The 20,259-nt window shown below is 34.3% G+C and overlaps 2 protein-coding genes across 2 annotated transcripts; both read left to right on the top strand.

Annotated features, from left to right (window-relative positions):
- Nucleotides 1-4,679: 4,679 nt before the first annotated feature.
- On the top strand, nt 4,680-7,922 carry LOC142510376 (uncharacterized). Its single transcript, XM_075619610.1, has 5 exons — nt 4,680-4,845; nt 4,942-5,421; nt 5,482-6,219; nt 6,580-7,719; nt 7,825-7,922. Exons 1-5 carry the CDS (start codon nt 4,680-4,682, stop codon nt 7,920-7,922), a joined length of 2,622 nt encoding a protein of 873 aa, XP_075475725.1.
- Nucleotides 7,923-18,846: 10,924 nt separating this feature from the next.
- Nucleotides 18,847-19,227, top strand: LOC142510360 (ethylene-responsive transcription factor 14-like). Its single transcript, XM_075619609.1, has one exon. It carries the CDS (start codon nt 18,847-18,849, stop codon nt 19,225-19,227), a length of 381 nt encoding a protein of 126 aa, XP_075475724.1.
- The last annotated feature ends 1,032 nt before the right edge of the window (nt 19,228-20,259 follow it).

The following is a 20,259-nucleotide window of genomic DNA, read 5'->3' as shown; positions in this document are numbered from 1 at the left end:
CGAGGTTTCAGTGGACGTCTGTTTTTCAGGATACAACGGAACAATTAGCAGTGACTTAGCACGAGACACTACTACGACCAACTGAAAACATACCTTTACTTTATCACCGAGATTTAACGGAGGTCAAATAGAAAGATAACAATATGTAATGCAAGAGAGAGCTTGAAAAAGAGAAAATTTTCATGTGTATGAAATGAGGAAATGAACACACTATTTATAAGCCCCAAAATGCACACCAAGAGTCATGCAAGATTAATTAACTCAATTAATCTTTTCAATAACTCAAGAATATGAAGCGTCAAAACTCTTCAATTAACTCAAGATGTGGAGAGCCAAAAGACACTCCCACATTCATGAGACATAATTTTTTATTCAACCTCTAAATTTTATTAAATTTTCAACACGACTAAGGTGGTACTGATTGATGAGAATGAGAGGTTTGTGGCAGAGAACACTTACCCCAGCCGTCTAAGTATTTTCTGCATTTTATTTCTTTTTAAATTTTTATGAATTTTATTGAAGACGCAATGATTTCGAAATTAAGTTTCCTATTGGGATGGATATATCAAATGATATTTTCGATTTTTTGTTTTGGTAGATGACGTCCATGGAATTTATTTTATAATTTTTAATGTTGCTGATTTTTTTTTTTTTACAAATTATATGATGAGTTATTGAAGATTTCGACCTTCACTATATTTATTTTTTAAAATAATTTGCGCATTTTCAAGAAAAGGACGTTACACGAATTGTGCTGCATGAATCCCACTTTTTACGTGGGGAATTTTTTTTTTTTTTGATTATTTTTCAGAAAAAACCATTTGCATAAATTCAGATTTAACATATTGATGAAAATCGATTTTTATGATTCTGGCTTTTTAATTGATCAATTTTGGTTTTATTGCCGTAATTTGGTATTTCACACATATATTCCGATTTCGAGTTATTTCTAACATGACATGTGACACATCAACAACATACAATACAATGTCATCTATTTTTTATATCATGGCAATGCTCTCAAAAAAATACAGACTACATGTATACCGCATTTTTTTAAAGCACTAAACTCTTTGTGAGACAGATATCTAAACCGATCGACACGGTGTAGTATATACTGAAACAAGGGTGAAAAATAAACTCTTACAAAAAAAAATTTCCACTCCTTCTATGTGGGTTTTTTAGCTCCATCCGTGATAAGGAAAAAACAGTAAATTGAATAAAAACATGTTTTGGCACACATCATTCTCAACAAATTTAAGTATGTCTTTTCTTAATTTTAATAGGTCATTATTAGGGTCATGAATCATCAGATTAGGTTGAAATGGTCAGGCTATCGGGTGGGTTTTGTTACTCACCTCGCCTGCAATGTAGTCGATATCTTTGTTGTTTGACAAATAAAAAATCGAAAAACAACAAATCTCGTGTTATAATTTATAAACCAAAATAATTTCATTTAATAAATAACTTATCTTTAAAACAAAATTCCTCAAAAATAAAAATAGAATTATGGAAGTATCTTACAACATAAATAAAATTATAATAACATAACTAAAATAAGTTCTTCAACTTGAAAACATCTTATTCACCGTCCCCACAACATCATTTGCTCTTGCTCGTCTAACTAATTTTCGTTCTTATTTGGGAGCAAGAGTAAAGAGGATGAGTGTTTAGGAGAACACTCAGTAAATGAGTGTCGGTCGAGCATATATAACAGTTATATAGATATTTTATAAAATATGGGCCTATTTTGATTAAAAACTGAACATGTAATAACACATCATAAACGTAAAGTACTGAAATTTACCTTCTTTTCATGGTTTATTGTCATCAGTCCCCAATTTTTAGTCATCAAAAGAGCTATATTATACAATAGTTATAATCCTACCATATAAGGGTCATACAGCATTTACAATCCAACCGAATAAAGATCATATGTTATTGTAGTTCGAAAATCATTTTCTATATAAGTTGAATCATAACATTACTTGAAACATATTATTTTTAAATAGGACATGAACGAAGAATCATGCTTGAACAAAAAATTTAAAAAATAGAATCATAGGAAGAAGATCTCATACATGAATATACTTTCTAAATCATCAACCCACTTACCTTATTTCTTTTGCTTAATAACATGAAAGGAATGGTACAGCTCGAAAATCTTCTTCCTTTTGCTCGAAAATATTCTTCTTTCTTTCTGTACTGCTTCAACCACTGCTCGCCTCTAAATTTGCTCGAAATTCTAGAGTAAATTTGTGTGTGTCTTTCACAAGATCTGAGAGTACATTTATAGATGCTGACTAAGGCTGTCGAGATAGACTTGATGACTGACAAATCTCGAATTTCGAAAGAATCAAATATGGAGATTTTGATAAGCTAGCTATGCTGACCTCATGATCACCTATCTATATAATCTTATCGTGAGAATATTGTTTATTTATCTCAAAATATTTTATCCCTTAATATACTTTTTTCCAAAATCTTTTATTTTGATATACTTATATCAAGATTGCTTTATCTTGCTAAAATTCAAAAGAATATTGATCCCCAAATCAGAAATTTGGAAATTGATGTGAGACATGTTTTGAAGTCTAAATTTTAGAGTCTTTATTTATCTCCCGTCTTATTAGAAGTTTCGTCCTCAAAACGTGTATTAACTTGGTTTTAAAAAAGATAAAGATATTGATTACGCAATTTCTCTTCTAGTTCATAGGTGACTTCTCTTTCAGTATGATTAAATCATTATATAAAATTCTTAGATCACTTCTTGTTATACATCTTAATCTAGCTAATAGTTTGAGTTATTAATGCCTTAAATTTTTACTCCAATACAAAATTTCTTTATTATTACTTCTACATATACACCCAATTATAATACTTTCTATTGAACCAAAATTATTAAAATAATTGAAAATGCAATAACTTGCTATTACCCAATAGTTGTATCTCACAAAACATCTTGATAAAATAGTATAAATAATTTCTTATGAGTATATTTTTTCATAAAAATTCATCACTAATAAAAACCTTCAAATCAAACTATAGCCTTGGATCAAACTATTGCTCAATCATGTTTAACTTAAATCCGAAAAATCAATTGTAACTTTCCTATCAATAATTTAATATAAAAACTAGTCCCGAAATCAATCCAACATAAATATAAAAAATATTGTATTAAATTTACTATCGATTATGAAATGTAAACACTAGTTTCAAATTATTATTATTTTTCATCCAAACGCTTGTAGTAATATAGAATTCCAAAACGCCAAAACTATTGCTCGATATTGTAAAACTAAATTAAATACAAAAAATAATAACCTAGAAGATATAAATTAAAATATTAATCAATCATGTCACATAAAAATTAATCCCCAATTTTTTATTTTATTTTCTCATACTAAATTTTAGTTTCTCGTCGAGACCATGAACCTGATTTTACTTAAAGATTCTCGAAGGCATGGTTGAATAGAGAGTGAATTTAGGATCACTTTACCCATTTTCACCTGATTCAGAGTGTCAGTCACTTTGTTTGCCTTGCCTGGATGGTAGCGAACCGTTAAGTCGTAATATTTTAATAGTTCAATCAATCATCTCTGATGTGACCCACTTATTGAAATTCTAGTCTAAATTTTAGGGTTTTTACATCTATCTTTCTTTATTTAAAATTTCGTCCTCAAAACTTATGTATAAGTTTTGAGTTTTCGTGTATAAGTTTTGAGTTTTCCTTAACTAAAGTGTTGAGTTATTAATTCTTTTAATTTTTACTCATAACACAACATTTATTTATTGTTACTGAAGGGAAATATATTTTCTCTAATTAAAAAAATAATAATTTCCCAAAATATTAACTCTTCCATGATTAATTTGATTTGGTTAATATTTATTGTAATTTTGCCTTTCTAGATAATATGAAAATATTGATATGATATGGTATCAAGATTTGAGAAGAGTTTTGTTTCTACTAAATTCTTATATTTTTCCTTTTTGAATAGGTTTCCTTGTTGATATAAACTCTAGGAGAGAGAAGATTTATAAATAAGAGAAACAAGGACTTTGTTACTGTTTCTCCCGATTGATCTTACATACATATACGAAGTGAAGATTTTCAGACAAAAATAATTCTCGAAATCGCTGCTGTTTAAGAGTGGTGATCGCGTGTTGCCTTGAATGTTGGGAACATCTGCAGACAACATCCATAAAGAAGTTGACTGAAGATCGTTTTCTTGGATTTCCTTTTTAGCATCACATTTTTGCTTTCTTGTTTAAGCTTTTATTCTGGTTATTTGTTTTTAGAAAGTTTTTATTTTCCTCAACTTGTCGAGAAAATTGATTTTAGTCTTAATCACTAGTGATAGGTTTTTGTAAACGGTTTGGTTTTCTAGTGTTTTATTTTTGCCATAAGGCACATACTTGTGCAAATTTAATCTCGTCCATCTATTTATTTAAAGTCAATTTGTGTTACAAAATATATTATTCGGCTGCATGTTGTCCGAGATGTTGTAACATCTGGCACAACACTTAATTATGATTAAACATAAATTCATAACTTTAAACTATTGTTGATATGTTTATTCACATCGGTCAAACACAATTTCTTACAAGTGGTATCAAAGCCTACTCTTGATATACTAGGTGCTGATTCTGGTTTTTGTTTTGTTTGACAGAAATATTAAATGGATCCATCACTCGCAAACACCGCACTTCGGCCACCAGTCTTAGATGGAACCAACTACGGTTTATGGAAGGTCAAAATCCGGTTTCATATAAAATCCATAGATGAGAGAGCATGGCAGAAAGTTCTAAGCGATTTGACTCCACCAAGGAGAATAAACGAAGATGGTGATAGTCTGATAAAACCGGAGAGTGACTGAACTACTGATAAAGTGCATATTTCAAATTACAACTCAAAGGCACTGAATGCCATTTTTTCTTCAGTTGATACGAACATATTCGGGCTTATTACCAATTGTGTCTTGGCCAAGGATGCATGGGACATTCTACAAAGACACTATGAAGGTTCTGAGAGTGTGCGTCGAACAAGACTGAGGATGGTCACTTCCAAGTTCGAGATGATGAGGATGGAAGAATCTGAGAACATATTGAAATATGATCGTCGCCTACGGGAAATTGCTAATGAGGCGTTCAGTCTTGGAGACCCCATCTCTAATGAACGATTAGTTAGTAAGGTTCTCCGTTCTTTGCCTGAAGGATTCAACATAAAAATCTATGCGATAGATGAAGCTAAGGACATAACGCAAATGGCTTTGGAAGACCTTATCAGTTCACTTCGGACTTTTGAGATGAACATAGACATGCAGAAGAAGGATAAAGGGAAAACAATTGCATTCCAAGCTTCAAATGACACCTACAATGACCTCCTTCAAATATCCCAAGAAGTCAATGAATCAGACCTTTGTGAGAACTCTATCTCCTTTATCACAAAGAAATTCGGGGATTACTTGAAAAGAATTTGAGATAAGAAGAAGGATGCACAACCCTCAAAATTTCCAAGTCTTCCTGCACCTGAAAGACCACAAAGGTTTCCTGCAAAGCAACAATCTCAACCAAGGAATGAAGGCAGAGAACAATTTAACTCAAGGAAGTATGATTCAGTGCAGTGTAGAGAGTGCAAGAGGTTTGGACACTATGCAAATGAATGTTCCAACAGATTGCGAAAGAACAAAGGATACAATGAATCTCTAAGCGATGAAGAATTTGATGAGGATAAGAAATCCAATGATGAAGACAATCACACCTCCTTGACTGCATTATTGACAGAAAATCGCAGGCTGCAGGTGAATTCTTTAGGTGTTGCCACACCTAGCTGCAGCATCTGCAAAAAATCAGTGTATTTGAAATCCACAACTTCTAGAAATTCGAGTGGAGATGATGAATCCAAAGCTGATGATGAAGAGATGACTCTTGAGAGTGTTCAAAAGCTTTATGAAGAACTGTTTGAGGATTGGACCAAAAGAAACAAGCTTAACTCCACTCTTGTAAAGGAAAACACTGATCTAAGAGCCGTGGTTGCCAAACTTGAAGTAATTTTGAGCAAAAAGGACTTAGAACTGGGAAAGACCAAAGAAGAACTTCAAAAGGCAACTGAAACCCTGTCCAAGTTTAATTCGAGCACATCAAAGCTCGAATCCATACTTTCGATGGGAAGAGATGACAAGAAGGGTCTAGGGTTCAAAGACAGTGTGCATGAAACTGGTGAATCTTCAAAATCAACTGTCCTTGTGAAAGGAAAAACTGAAACATTCACACCGCTACAACCTACACCTTCAACCAAAAGCTTTCCACCAAAATGACAACCTACTGCACATGTTCCTAAGAAGAGAAAACGAAGGTATGTATGTCATTACTGCTTTAAGCTTGGACATATCAGACCATATCGTTTTAAACTTAGGAACGACCGCATGAACCAAAAGTCAAGCCGGATGTTGCCTCAGATGTTGCACAACACTTTCCGCAACACCTCCAAGAATCGACCTACAATAAGGCAGGTGTGGGTACCAAAGGTAAGAATTCAATGTAATGTTGTTTATACTTCATTAAAAACCAACACTGCAGGTTACTGGTACTTCGATAGTGGAAGGTCACGCCATATGACAGGGTCAAGAGAATATCTTATCGATTATAATGAACAAAAATGTGGCAGAATAACCTATGGAGGGGAAGCTAAAGGAAAAATTGTTGGAAAGGGAACTTTGAATGTCGAAGGACTACCAAAGTTTCACAATGTGCTCCATGTTGAAGGACTAAACTCAAACTTGATAAGCATAAGTCAATTATGCGATGATAATTTGCATGTTAAGTTTAATAAGCATGTGTGTGAAGTTTTTGATGAATCTAACATATACATCATGACAGGTACAAGGTCCTTGGACAATTGCTACCAAATTGGTGAAAAACTGTCATGCAAACGAGCACAAATCACTGAACTTGACCTTTCGCATCAAAAACTCGGCCATGTTAATTTCAAAACCCTGAAGAATCTGAGTAAATACGAGGCAGTGCGAGGTATGCCCAATCTTTCATCTGGAATACCCTATGTGTGTGGTGAGTGTCAAAAAGGTAGACAGACTCGCGTGTCACACCTGGTGTTGGCAACATCTGGGACAACATGCTGTCTGGAGTTACTTCACATGGATATTATAGGTCCTATGGAAGGCGAAAGCTTTGGAAGTAAGAAATATTCTTTCGTATGTGTTTATTATTTCTTACGGTTTTCATGGGTTAGTTTTATTAAGGAGAAATCAGATACCTTCAGTGTGTTTAAACAATTGGTCACAAGAATCACAAACTTTCATGGTTTGAAGGTAAGAAGAATCAGGACTGACCATGGTAAGGAATTTGAGAATTCTTCATTCTCATCATTTTGTGACAGGAAAGGTATCTCACACGAGTTTTCGGCACCAAAAACTCCACAACAGAATGGAATTGCCGAACGCAAAAACAGAACACTTCAAGAAATGGAAAGGGTTATGCTGACCTCAAAGAATATATCAAAGCTTTTTTGGGCAGATGCCATAAATACGGCTTGTCATATCTCAAATAGAGTGTATTGGAGAAGTGGCTCAACCATGACATCTTATGAGATAATCATGGGAAAGAAGCCTAATCTCAAATATTTTCATATTTTTGGATGCATCTATTACACTTTAAATGACAGGGATCAACTTGCTAAATTCGATTCAAAGTGTGATAAGTGTCTGTTTTTGGGATATGCCACTAATAGTCGAGCCTATCGCATGTTTAAGCTAAGAACAAGGACTATTATGGAATCAATTAATGTTATTTTTTATGATTGTGCAGATCTCAAGAAGAAAACTGCTGAGGATGACGTTGATGATCTTCTGGAAAACCCGACCATACTGGAAAATGCAGATGTTGCCCTAGATGTTGCATACTGAAGGCACTGAAGTTGAGGACGAAGAAAATAGTGATGATGACACAGCAGATGATGGACAGAATACACCGACTAAGATTCACAGAAATCATCCATCATCTCAAATAATTGGAAGTGTGAAAGGTGAAGTCCAAACTCGAAAGAAAGAGAAAGTCGATTACTGAAAAATGGCTGGACTTATATGCATGAGCTCGGCTTACTCACAGGTTAGATTTTCATGTTTTGTATCTCAATGTGAACCTAAAAATGTTGACGAAACCTTAAAAGATGAGTTTTGGATCAATGCTATGCATGACGAGCTTTATGAATTCGTTCGAAATAATGTTTGGGATCTAGTTCCACCTCCTGACCACGTCAATATAGTTGGAACTAGATGGATTTTCAAAAATAAAACTGATGAGTTAGGGAACATCATTCGAAACAAAGCAAGGTTGGTTGCTCAAGGGTACACACAGGTTGAGGGGGTTGATTTTGATGAGACCTTCGCTCCTGTTGCCCGCATTGAGTCAGTCCGGCTTCTGCTATCCATTGCATGCTACATGAAAATCAAATTATTTCAAATGAACGTCAAAAGTGCATTATTGAATGGTACTTTGTGTGAGGAAGCATATGTCAGACAGCCTAAAGGATTTGAAGATCCACATAATTTGAATCATGTGTACAAATTGAAAAATGCCCTCTACGGTTTGAAGCAAGCACCACGTGCATAGTATGACAGACTAACAGAATATCTATTTGAAATTGGCTTCAAACGAGGTGAGGAAGACAATACCCTTTTTATTCAGAAATCCAAAGGTGAATTCTTATTTGTCAAGTTTATGTTGATGGTATAATCTTTGGTTCCTCATCTCAAAAGCATGCTGATAATTTTGTTGAGTGCATGTCAGCCACATTCGAAATGAGCATGGTTGGTGAGCTAAGTTTCTTTCTTGGTTTGGCAAATCAAACAAATGCATGATGACATCTTTTTGTGTCAAAGTAAGTATGCTAAAAACTTGATAAAGAAATTTGCTAATGAAAACACCAAGCACATGAAGACACCTATGGGTTCAAATGAAAAATTATCCAAAGATGATGCTGCCGAAAATGTTGACAACACCTTATATCGCAGCATCATAGAAGTCTCCTGTACTTAACTGCTAGCCGCCCTGACTTAATGTTTAGTGTTTGCTTGTGTGCTAGATACCAATCTACTACTAAGATTTCTCATTTAAAAGCCGTAAAACGTATTCTACGATACATATCTGGAACGATTGACTTAGGATTATGGTATACTCACGACACCAACTTGAATTTAGTAGGATTCTCAGATGCTGACTGGGAAGGGGATTTGGATGATAGAAAGAGTACCTCTGGAGGCTGTTTTTACCTTGGAAATAATTTGATCTCATGGCACAGTAGAAAACAGAACTGTGTTTCACTTTCAACTGCTGAATCTTAATATGTGACAGCTGGAAGTGGTTGCACTCAACTTTTGTGGATGAATCAAATGATAGAAGATTATGGGCTTAAGAGTGAACCCTTAGTGGTGTACTGTGACAATTCTAGTGCAATAAACATTTCAAAAAATCCACACAACACTCTCGAACTAAACACTTTGACATTCGTCATCACTTTATTTTAGATCTAGTAGAGAAAGGATTGATTCAAATGGAATTTGTTGATACAAATAACCAATTGGCTGACATATTCACAAAAGCATTAGACTTTGAGAGGTTTTCCAACCTTATGAAATCTCTCAGCATGTGTTCTGCCTGATCATTCATAGATGTTGTCTCAGATGTTACAACATCTCGGACAACACCTAACATACATGTGCATTTTTAAGCATTAAACATTCTGCATTTTCATACATACTGTGATATGTTGAGTTGAAACTGTGTAGCATAGTTTTCTGATGCACTTACAATTCCTTGTTACACTCTAAAAAACTTCACACCTATACATGTGAAATTTGTCACTAAAGATTTTAAGAATGGTCACTTATCTCCAATCAATGTGACAAGTAACCCGAGAGATTAAGGTATAATTTTTAATATTGTTGGGTCTGTGATTAGAAAGAAAGATGGAAAAAAGCTACCTAAAATAGCCCAATGAAGGCTAGACTTTAAATATGGGAGCTACCCCTTCTAAGTATGAACACAGAAATAGAAGAAAATGAAAAAAGCTACCTAGATGAGTCCATTGAAGACTGTTCTTCTAGTGTGGGAGCTGCCACTTCTATGATCAGAAAATTGATAATTGTGAAGTAAAATTGATAGTTTTTGTTGGAATTGTGCGTGTTGTCAGGAGATGTTGCCAACATTTGTGTCAACACCTCATCTGTAAACATATCTCATGCTTGTTTCATGTTTCTATTTTTGTTACATTCTGTTATTAGGTATAAATAGGTCATGCATAAACATATCATCGTGAATATTGCTGTGCCAAAAGGACATGAGTATTTCAACAAAGTAAAACGCGATGAAATTCCAGACTTTGCAACAGTTTCTAATCTATGTGATATTTGATGTCTAGTGGTGCAAAAATTCGATGTGGAGTTATCTCTGGAATTTTTTAAATAATTTTGTGCGAAAATCATCTCAGTAATTGCCTGTAATGTTTAACGGCTATTTTTTTTCTCTTCGGTTCTTTTTTTTACAGTTAAACTAAATCAGTTACCAAATGTTTTGTTACCGTTGAACTGTTATTTTATACTTATCCTCATGATTTACACCGTCAATTCATCATTTTCCTCATAATTGTCTCTCGGATTTTTGTATTTTCCTCTCGCAATCTACCTATGTGTTTATTTTTCTGCACTCTTCATCTTTCCCACTTTAATCTTCAGACAAAACCACAAATTTAAATGGAAGGGAAAGGGTTTGATCCCCATGACATTAGGAGTGAGATGGGACACACAGAAGATGTTGCCCCTAACGAGACAACATCTGCTGCAACACCCACAGTCGAACCGCCTCTACCATTGGTACTTGCTGTTGAAGAAGCCATGCCCTTGGAAGTAATTGCCCCAGGTGAGCCTGGGAATGAAATTGATCTCGATAAGCCACCGGATTTCGCTGCTGTCAATAAGGCGTTCCTGCCTCTTTCTCCAGTCAGAAGATCAAAACGACAGGCGGGGTATAATCCTGACTTGACTACATCCATGTGGTTTCGTCACAAAGGAGAAGGGCCGAGTCGACCATCTCTTGTTGACCAAGAGAATACTTCGGGGGATGACTCGGATGATGCGAATTACAAATTTGTGGCTCGCAAGAAAACTGTCACTCCACCGAAGGACAGTAGTACCTCCTCCAGCGAAGCAACTGAATCCAATGAGGAAGCACTCCCTGTTCCTCCACGACAGCCCTCACCCACCAGAGAGGAGGAAATCACGTTGGCCCAGTTTATGGCTAACTTGAAAAATCTAAAAGCTGAAACTTATGTTGTTCCCGTGAATTCCCAAGAATCTGAAAGTTCTACTGAATCCAGCGGTTCTCCTGATAACCCTGCTGAGGTAAATGACATCCCTGAAGAACACGAGCCTCTGGAAGAGAATGTTGCTGAGGATGTTGTCCACACTGAGGACAACACTGACCTCAGTGATTATGACTTGGACACTAAATTCTCTTCCAAATTCTACACTGAGCACGCAATTGCTCAGTGGCACCTTTATGCCCATCATGAATTCATTGAAGAAAGGAACATTGATACAGGATGCCTTTGACAGACAGAACTTGATCGCATTCCTCAAGCAAGCTCGGCTTCTCTCAACTGTCTCTGTGGTTACACCTTTCTGTCGGAAACCTGTTCTGGAGTTCTATGCAAACCTATCACCCAGGATAGGTGATGAGAGGTCAGATAAATATGGGAAAGTATTTGTTCATAACCAAATTTTTTATTTCAATCCTGCTGCTGTCAATCTGCATTACAATACACCAACTGATTCCGAAGATGAAATCCTTCCTGACATCCATGAGGTCACCTCCACTCTCACTGGGGGTCTTATTCCTCATTTCCCACCACATCCACAGAAGCTATCAGCTGCCAAGTTGACATCCTTTTCCTCAGCATTACACAAGCTGGCTATTCGAAACTGGACACCCTCGACGAACTCCACCATCGTGACGAGACATCAGGCGTTCGTACTGCAATCCATTGGGACAAGTGGAGTGTTCAATTTTGGGAATCTTTTTTTCCAGACGGTTCTTCAATATACCGAAGGAGGACTCAAAGCTTCGAAGCTACCATTTCCATCATTGATCTATGGAATGCTTGTCTCTCAAGGTTTTATTAGAGACATTGATGAGCAACTATCCACCACCAGTGATACACTCAAGATTGCTCCTGCATTCTTCAAGGGCAATCGCCGAATTGATCTACCATGTAGTGCATCTTCTAGCGCACCACCTGCTACGGAGCCACCACCGAGCCCTCATGCTCCTTCCCAGCCTACTGACTATATCATGATCTCGGTACCGGAAGCCAAAGCTCATGTTGCTCATGCCATGGCAAAGGTGGAGCAAGCCAGGGTTGCTATTGATCAAGCTATGGCTACGATGGTGTAAGCCAATGCGGATATTGCTTATTATTAGGCTGTGGCTGCCAACTTTCGGCTTCTACTGGAGGTCGCCGTCTTTCCCAAACAAAAAGGGAGAGATGGAGATGATCAAACCCCAGCTGGTCCACCAGGGACCAAGGATGATGGGGATGATGAAGATGAGGATGAGGATGATGATGAAGAGGAGGATGATTGAATGTGTTTTTGGCTCTATCTCTAGTTCTTTTAGTGTTTAGCTATTTTTTTGTGTGTGGTTAGGTCCTTAAGCCTTTTAGTGTGGTATTATGTTCCTAATGCTAATAACAAAAAGTTTGTGCATGTGTTGTTCCGAATGTTGTCAACTCTACTAACAACATTTTTTGATATCTGTAGTTGATTCAGGGGGAGAAAAATACTTTAACTTAGGGGGAGAAAATGTGAGCTAAACAAGGATAAATGGGTTTGATCTAATTTTGTCCAGAAAGGTAAAAAGATGTAGATTGAAGGGAAATATATTTTCTCTAATTAAAATAATAATAATTTCCCTAAATATTATCTCTTCCATGATTAATTTGATTTGGTTAATATTTATTATAATTTTGCCTTTCTAGATAATATGGAAATATTGATATGATATGGATATCAAGATTTGAGAAGAATTTTGTTTCTACTAAATTCTTATCTTTTTCCTTTTTGAATATGTATTTTTGTTGAGACAAACTCTAGGAGAGAGAAGATCTATAAATAAGAGAAATAAGGACTTTGTTACTGCTTCTCCCGATCGGTCATACATACATACACGAAGTGAAGATTTTCAGACAAAAATAATTCTCGAAGCCATTGCTGTTTAAGAGTGGTGATCGCGTGTTGCCTTGAATGTTGGGAACATCTGCAGACAACATCCATAAAGAAGTTGACTGAAGATCGTTTTCGTGGATTTCCTTTTTGACATCACGTTTTTGCTTTCTTGTTTAAGCTTTTATTCTGGTTATTTGTTTTTAGAAAGTTTTTATTTTCCTCAACTTGTCGACGAAATTGATTTTAGTCTTAATCACTAATGATATGTTTTGTAAACGGTTTGGTTTTCTATTGATTTATTTTTGCCATAAGGCACTGCACAAGTATTTATACTTGTGCAAATTTAATCTAGTCCATCTATTTATTTAAAGTCAATTTGTGTTATAAAATATAATATTCTGCTAGCATGTTGTCCGAGATGTTGTAACATCTGGCACAACACTTAATTCTGATTAAACACAAATTCATAACTTTACACTACTGTTGATATATTTATTCACATCGGTCGAACACAATTTCTTACAGTTACTTCTATTGGCACATCCAATTCATAAGTTTTAAGTTTTCCTTCACTAAAGTGTTGAGTTATTAATTCCTATAATTTTTACTCATAACACAACATTTATTTATTGTTACTTCTATTGGCACATCCAATTATAATACCTTATATTGAATCAAAATTATTAAAATCATTGCATGTACAATAACTTACCATAACTCATTAGTTACATATATATATCAAAAGCATAGCTTGATAAACTAATATAAATAATTTCTTATGATTGTTTTTTTCCCCAAAGGTCAACACCAATAAAAATCTTTGAATCAAACTATTGCCCAATCATGCCTATCTAACTTAAATCCGAAAATCAATCTCACCTTTTCCAACATAAATCCAAAAGTCATGTCTTAAAGTTTCTATCGATTATGTAATGTAAGCACTGGTTTCCAATTATTGTTTTTTCATCTCGACACTTGTAGTAATATAAAACTCTCAAAAATCAAACTATAACTCAATACCGTCAAACTAAATTAAATCTAAAAAATAATAATCTAGAAGATATAAATTAAAATTTCAATCGAACGTGCCACATAAACACTAATCCCAAACTTTGTTTCCTTTTTCTCATACTAAATTTCAATTTCTCATCAAGACCATGAACCTGGGATTTATTTAAAGATTTCTCAAAGGCATGGTTGCATAGAGAGTAAAGCTATGATAACTTTACCCATGTTCTTCTGACTCAAATTGTTAGTCACCTTGTTTTTCTTTCCTGAATAGTAGCATATCGTTAAATCTAATATTTTAATAGTCCAATCTTTCATCTCTGCTTCATGTTTAATTCTTTCTTTGTGAACATGTACTTAATGTTTTGACTGTCTGTGAATATTTTACACTTGACATCTCCAAATATTTAAAGAAAAAACCATTGCAACTAACTCGATATCTTGAGTAGGATAATTTTGCTAGTACGATGTTAGTTTCCCGGATTAATACTTGATCACTCTTTCTTCTTGTATGAGTATGCATCATAAACCTTTCCTTTAATGTGTTGCTATAAATGGTGAAGCTCTTTCCTTCGTTAGGTAGTACCAATACGAGTGTGGACGCGTGCTTTTTCTTTAGCAGTTGGAAGCTTTTTTCACACTCTTCAATCTACTTGAATTTGGAGTTATATTGTGTGAGATTAGTAAGATGCATGGCAATCGAAGAGAAGCCTTCAACAAATTTTCGATCATAGCCTACCAACACCAAAAACCTCGAATTTCCATTACGGTCTTTGGTCTAGGCTATTCTAAAATTTTCTCTACTTTCTTGGGATCCATTGATACTCCTTCCTCTGAACACTCTTTAGCCAAAACTGGCATTTCTTCAACTTAGAGTACGATTATTTATCTGTTAGCGTATGGAGAGTGAGGTGAAGATACTCCTTGTGCTAATCTTCACTTGATGAATACATGAGAATGTTGTCGATAACCACCACCAGAAATTTGTCTAGGAACAACTTGAACACCTTATTCACGAGATCCATGAATGCAGCTGGGAGTTCGTCAAGCCAAATGACATTATCGTGAACTCGTAATGTCTCTATCTTGTTTTGAATGTTGTCTTTGGGATATCGTTTTCCTTGAACTTCAATTGATGGCGTCTTGACCTTAGATTGAGCTTGGAAAAAGCCGCGCGTAGCTATTTTGAGTTGATCGAAAAGGTCATATCGACAACGGCTTTGATACCATTTCAACTTCACGCCCTTGGCCCGAGGTATATCGACATTGATGTTGTTTGAAAAATAAAAATTCTAAAAACTTGAAGCATCGTAGTACAATATAAATCAAAACTAATATATTTCATAAATAACTTATCTTTACCAAAAAAAAATCCAAAAGAAAAAACAGAACTGGGAAAGGTTTTACAACTTAATTAAAATTTAAATAACATAGATAAATTAAGTTCTTAAACTTCAAAACATCTTCTTCACTAGCTCCATAGCATAGTTTTCTCTTCTTTTTCAAACTGGTGTTCGTTCACATTTGGAAAAGATATCAAGGAGGATGAGTGTTTAGAGTAATACTCATCATGTGGAGACCGACCGAACACCTTTATCAAATACATAGATATTTTTAAAAATATGGGTATATCTTGACAAAAAATAAATCATGTCATAAAATATCATAACCTGAAGGCATTGAAATTCAAAGTTTCTTTATCTCTTGATATCATCATCTCCAAAATCCTTTATCTTTGTATACTTATATCAAAAACTGCTTTATCTTGCCAAAATTTGAAAGAAATCTTGATCCCCAAATCATAAATTTCTAAATTTGAAGTGAGCCGCTTTTCGAAAACTCTAGTCTAAATTTTTGGGTCTTAACAGGTTTGGTGTTATTGTTACATCCAATGTATATATATGATACTGCAGAGTCATCTTCTAGGTTTCATACTACTTTTCTATATAATAATTTTGATGTTCATGAAGGTTCATCTAGTGGGTTTGCTACTATTGGTCTATCTAATGTGTTGGATATTGCATGGCTACCTAATGAGTTTCATCAAGTGTTCCTGAAATTAAAAAATGCTACGATCTGAATTTCAATCTCCTCTTTCGAATGATAGATGTTAATTATTTATTCAATCAATTATGGTCAGTAAATTGAAAGCTTTAAAACAAGCAAACACAAATAAACAAATCAAATATATAATCAATAATTCAAAAACATAGTTTCGACCAAGCTACGTCGTCATCTAGAAAATTAAATTAATTTATGATGAAATAAAAAATAAAACAAGACATGTTTTTCTACACGCCAAGTAGCGTTGGGGAGCTTGAAATGGGGGGTGTGGTCGTGCCTGCTTCGTATTTTCATCTTAACACAGTGTAGTGAAAATGGCGCGGAGGCGCTGTCATCTCTGTCCAGCTTCTCTGATTTACAAGGTCAGTGCGGGGACACCGGCTGTTGGGCGTTGGGGCGCCTGAACCTCTGCCCTTGGATTTTGTTCCATTTTACCAACTCCTCATTTTTCTTGCATCTCACTTCCTGTTGGTCACAAAGTATTTGCATAAGCTTGATTCCTGCAAATGACACAAACTCCCAAAAATGCATAAAATTGCTCTGAAACGTTAACACAAGTATTAATTAAGACAAATTATAAGCGCAAATATTGCAATTATCAGTTATCACCCTAAACTAAGAGTTGCCTAATTTTGTCCAAGTTCGTGTACACGGTAACAATCATGTAGAGCACACAATTTGTATAATATTTTACTTCCTGGCATGAACAGAGTAAGTATTAAAGGACTAAAATTCTTATAATTTTAGTCATTTTTCCCAATATGATATTGAGGTGGCGTGGACGTGTATAGGTCCAAATCAGCGTTCCAGATGAAAAGTGAATAAAATTGTCAAAAATCAGAAGATGCATTGTTAAAAAAACTGAAATTTTTGAAAGCATAGAGGGCCAAAATGACAAAATGACAGGATCAGAAATATCTTATAAATATTTTGAAATAATTAATTATTAAACAAATATAAAGATAATACTTAGGACATTTCCAACAGTCCTCGATTGCGGAGGATTTCTACAAAATAAAGGACAAATATGGCTCTCCAACAATCTTCATATCAGGCCTCCAATTTGGATATTGCTCCATTGATTTTCTATATCTGGAGGATCAGTGTGGCAATGGAGTATGAGTTTGGAGGATGACAAAAATTACTAAAATGACATACTCCAAAATTACATAATGGTCCATTTTTATTTTTTAATATTTATTTTAGTCCATTTCATTTTTTTATTTTTAATCCCATTAATTAATTTTATTGCTAAATATTTTGTCTTTTAAAATTATTTCAAGTGTTTTTTTCTATTAATTTATTGTAATTTTACTATTTGTAAGAAACACAAATTGAAAATAATGAATAAGGTCATGAAAAAATACATTACACAATTTATTAAAAATACTTATCATAGATTTAAGTTAACTTGATATTAATTAAACATAAAAAAACTTTGAACATAGAAAATAGAAAATTACTAAATGACTTATCACCATCAAATTTAAAAAACGCACACAAACAAAAAAAGACAAATTTTTAGTTCATTGCAATCATGACAACACGCTAACAGTCTAAAAGGTCAGACTCGGATGATGAAGTTCCTCCGAAGCAATGTCCAAACAGAGTAGAAATCTCGTCAGAGCCATCTCCCCTTTTTTTCTCTTCCGGTTATCAACACATTACATAATAAATAATGAAAAATGGAAGACTTAGGTTGGAAATAGCCTTAATGCTAGTAATCAATAAGATCTTTCATTTTAATTTCTTCACATGCGCTATCGTTATCAAGATCAAAAAATGAGGCCGAGAAGTGGAAGAAAAGTCTATGAATTCAAATACTTTGAATGACAGATTTTTGGAGGATCTTCATGATTTCGTAGAGAAGTCCGACCCAAGAAAACCTTAATCTTGAGGTTTCACGCCTGTATAGACAGATGTCGACAATTCCGGTATTGACTTTTTCTGACTTCCAGGCGTTGACTCTTTATTGTTTTTTTTCTTTTTTTTGAAAAAAAAATATTTAATTTGATACTTTTGGGTGATAATTCAACGATTTCTTGTCACCCTGTGGTAGAACGACCAACTGTATCCTTGTTGCCCTTTCATTTGGAGCTTTAAATGCTTGGCTTTAGAGAAAAATCGAATTCCTTCAAATGAAAACATCAAACCGAGTTTTTTTCCGAAATCCAAATTGCTTCGTTCGATTCAAAAAAGAAATATTATTATTGAGCTCGGTTAGGATCATAACTCGAACCTAATTTTGAGGATGCCTCGATAAAAATTAATATTTAGTGAAGAATTGATTCAAGTGGATTTCAAATCAATAATTACATAGATTTAAATTAGAATCAAGTTATTTTTTCAAATTGAAGTTAATAGGTCTATCACAAATCAAATGTCGCGATAAAAATTAAATGAATTGACTATCCCGTTAATATTTAATATTCCAAAATGGTTCTCTATATATATATATATTAAAATTAATTATCATACGTAAATATCATCTATAAATATACATGACCGAGACTTGTTTACTAGAAAAGTAGGAGTCAAGATGAATGGAAACCCAAAAGAAAAGGGCAAAGAAGGTGGCGGGGAGGTGAAATACAGAGGGGTCAGGCGACGGCCGTGGGGGAAATTCGGGGCGGAGATTCGGGATACCAATAACTATGGTAACCAAGTGTGGTTAGGGACCTTTGCCACCGCAGAAGAAGCTGCAAGGGCTTATGATCGTGCAGCCTATGACATGAGAGGTTCTTTAGCAATCCTCAATTTTCCTAATGAGTATCCTTCATTTTCTTCTCATGCACCGTCGTCTTCAAGATCGAAAAATGAGTCCGAGAAAGGGAAGCAAGTCTTTGAATTCGAGTGCTTGGATGACAAATTGTTGGACGATCTTCTTGACTTCGGAGAGAAGTCCAACCAAAGAAAATAGTTTCGTCTCGATTTTGTGTTAAGTGCATTATCTTGTACGATGAATCGTGCCGAGGACAAGCCGTAGGTTCTTTTGATATCGAATTGTTGCACTTCCTCTGTATTATCTTTATCCCATTGGGAGCTTGAAATAAATGCATTAAGCAGCATTCTTCTTTCTTCATCTTTGAATTGACTAACATATTCATCTTGTTTATCTCCATGGATGGAGGGCTGGCCGTGCCCCGGTCACCTTGAAAGGGGCTCTCGGTTATTTTTATAAAATTGTTATAATATTCATATGATTTTAGTTTATCGCAGAAAAATTATCTAAAAATTAAATAATAGTAGGTTATTTGTGAAAATCCGTAAAACATGTCAACTTTGCTCATATTTATAATAATAAGTAATATATTTTTGCATAAAAAATAATACTTTTTCATGGTGACTCAAATAAGAGATCTATCTCACAAAATTGACTCGTGAGTATTTGTGAATAAAAAGTAATTGAGAATAGATTTTCATGAAAAACATGTAGAGTCATAACACTATAAAAAATGCTAATTTAGCGACTGATTTCAAAACACCGTCGCTAAGTTTCCCGTGAGACCTCGAAAAATGTTAGAACAAAACTTATTTTGATGACAATACATTTAAAGTAAACTTAGGACGATATGGATTTGTACATGATTATTATTGTAATGCCTAGAGTAAATATCACAAGTTATTGATTTAGTAATGTGAGATTACTAAATAATTAACGATTTTTAAAGAATGAAATATGACTTATTTTGGTCATATGAAGCCCAAATGAGTTGAAATTTGATATAATGTAGAAAACTCAAAGATATAGAAGTTCCATGTTTTGAGTTTTGAAAAATTTGATTGTGTGACTGGTCCAAAAGAATATACCGGTATTAAAATGTTAAATATTATATATTATATTATATTATATTTTATTATATTTTATTATTAATATAATATAATATAATATTTTAAAAAAAAAGTGGATAACTTTGAAACTCACGGACGTAAATTTCATTCATTTGGGCAG

The sequence above is a fragment of the Primulina tabacum genome, chromosome 1, assembly GCF_025594145.1.
Source record: "Primulina tabacum isolate GXHZ01 chromosome 1, ASM2559414v2, whole genome shotgun sequence".
Taxonomy (NCBI): domain Eukaryota; kingdom Viridiplantae; phylum Streptophyta; class Magnoliopsida; order Lamiales; family Gesneriaceae; genus Primulina; species Primulina tabacum.
This window is presented reverse-complemented; position numbering and strand designations above follow the sequence as displayed.

Bases quoted from the DNA above. Each gene is read 5' to 3' on its own strand.
- LOC142510360 (XM_075619609.1), top strand. From the start codon at position 18,847: ATGAATGGAAACCCAAAAGAAAAGGGCAAAGAAGGTGGCGGGGAGGTG.
- LOC142510376 (XM_075619610.1), top strand. From the start codon at position 4,680: ATGGATCCATCACTCGCAAACACCGCACTTCGGCCACCAGTCTTAGAT. The intron at 4,846-4,941 runs GTGATAGTCTGA...TTTTTTCTTCAG, and splicing joins AAGGAGAATAAACGAAGATG to TTGATACGAACATATTCGGG. The intron at 6,220-6,579 runs GTGAATCTTCAA...CCAACACTGCAG, and splicing joins AGACAGTGTGCATGAAACTG to GTTACTGGTACTTCGATAGT.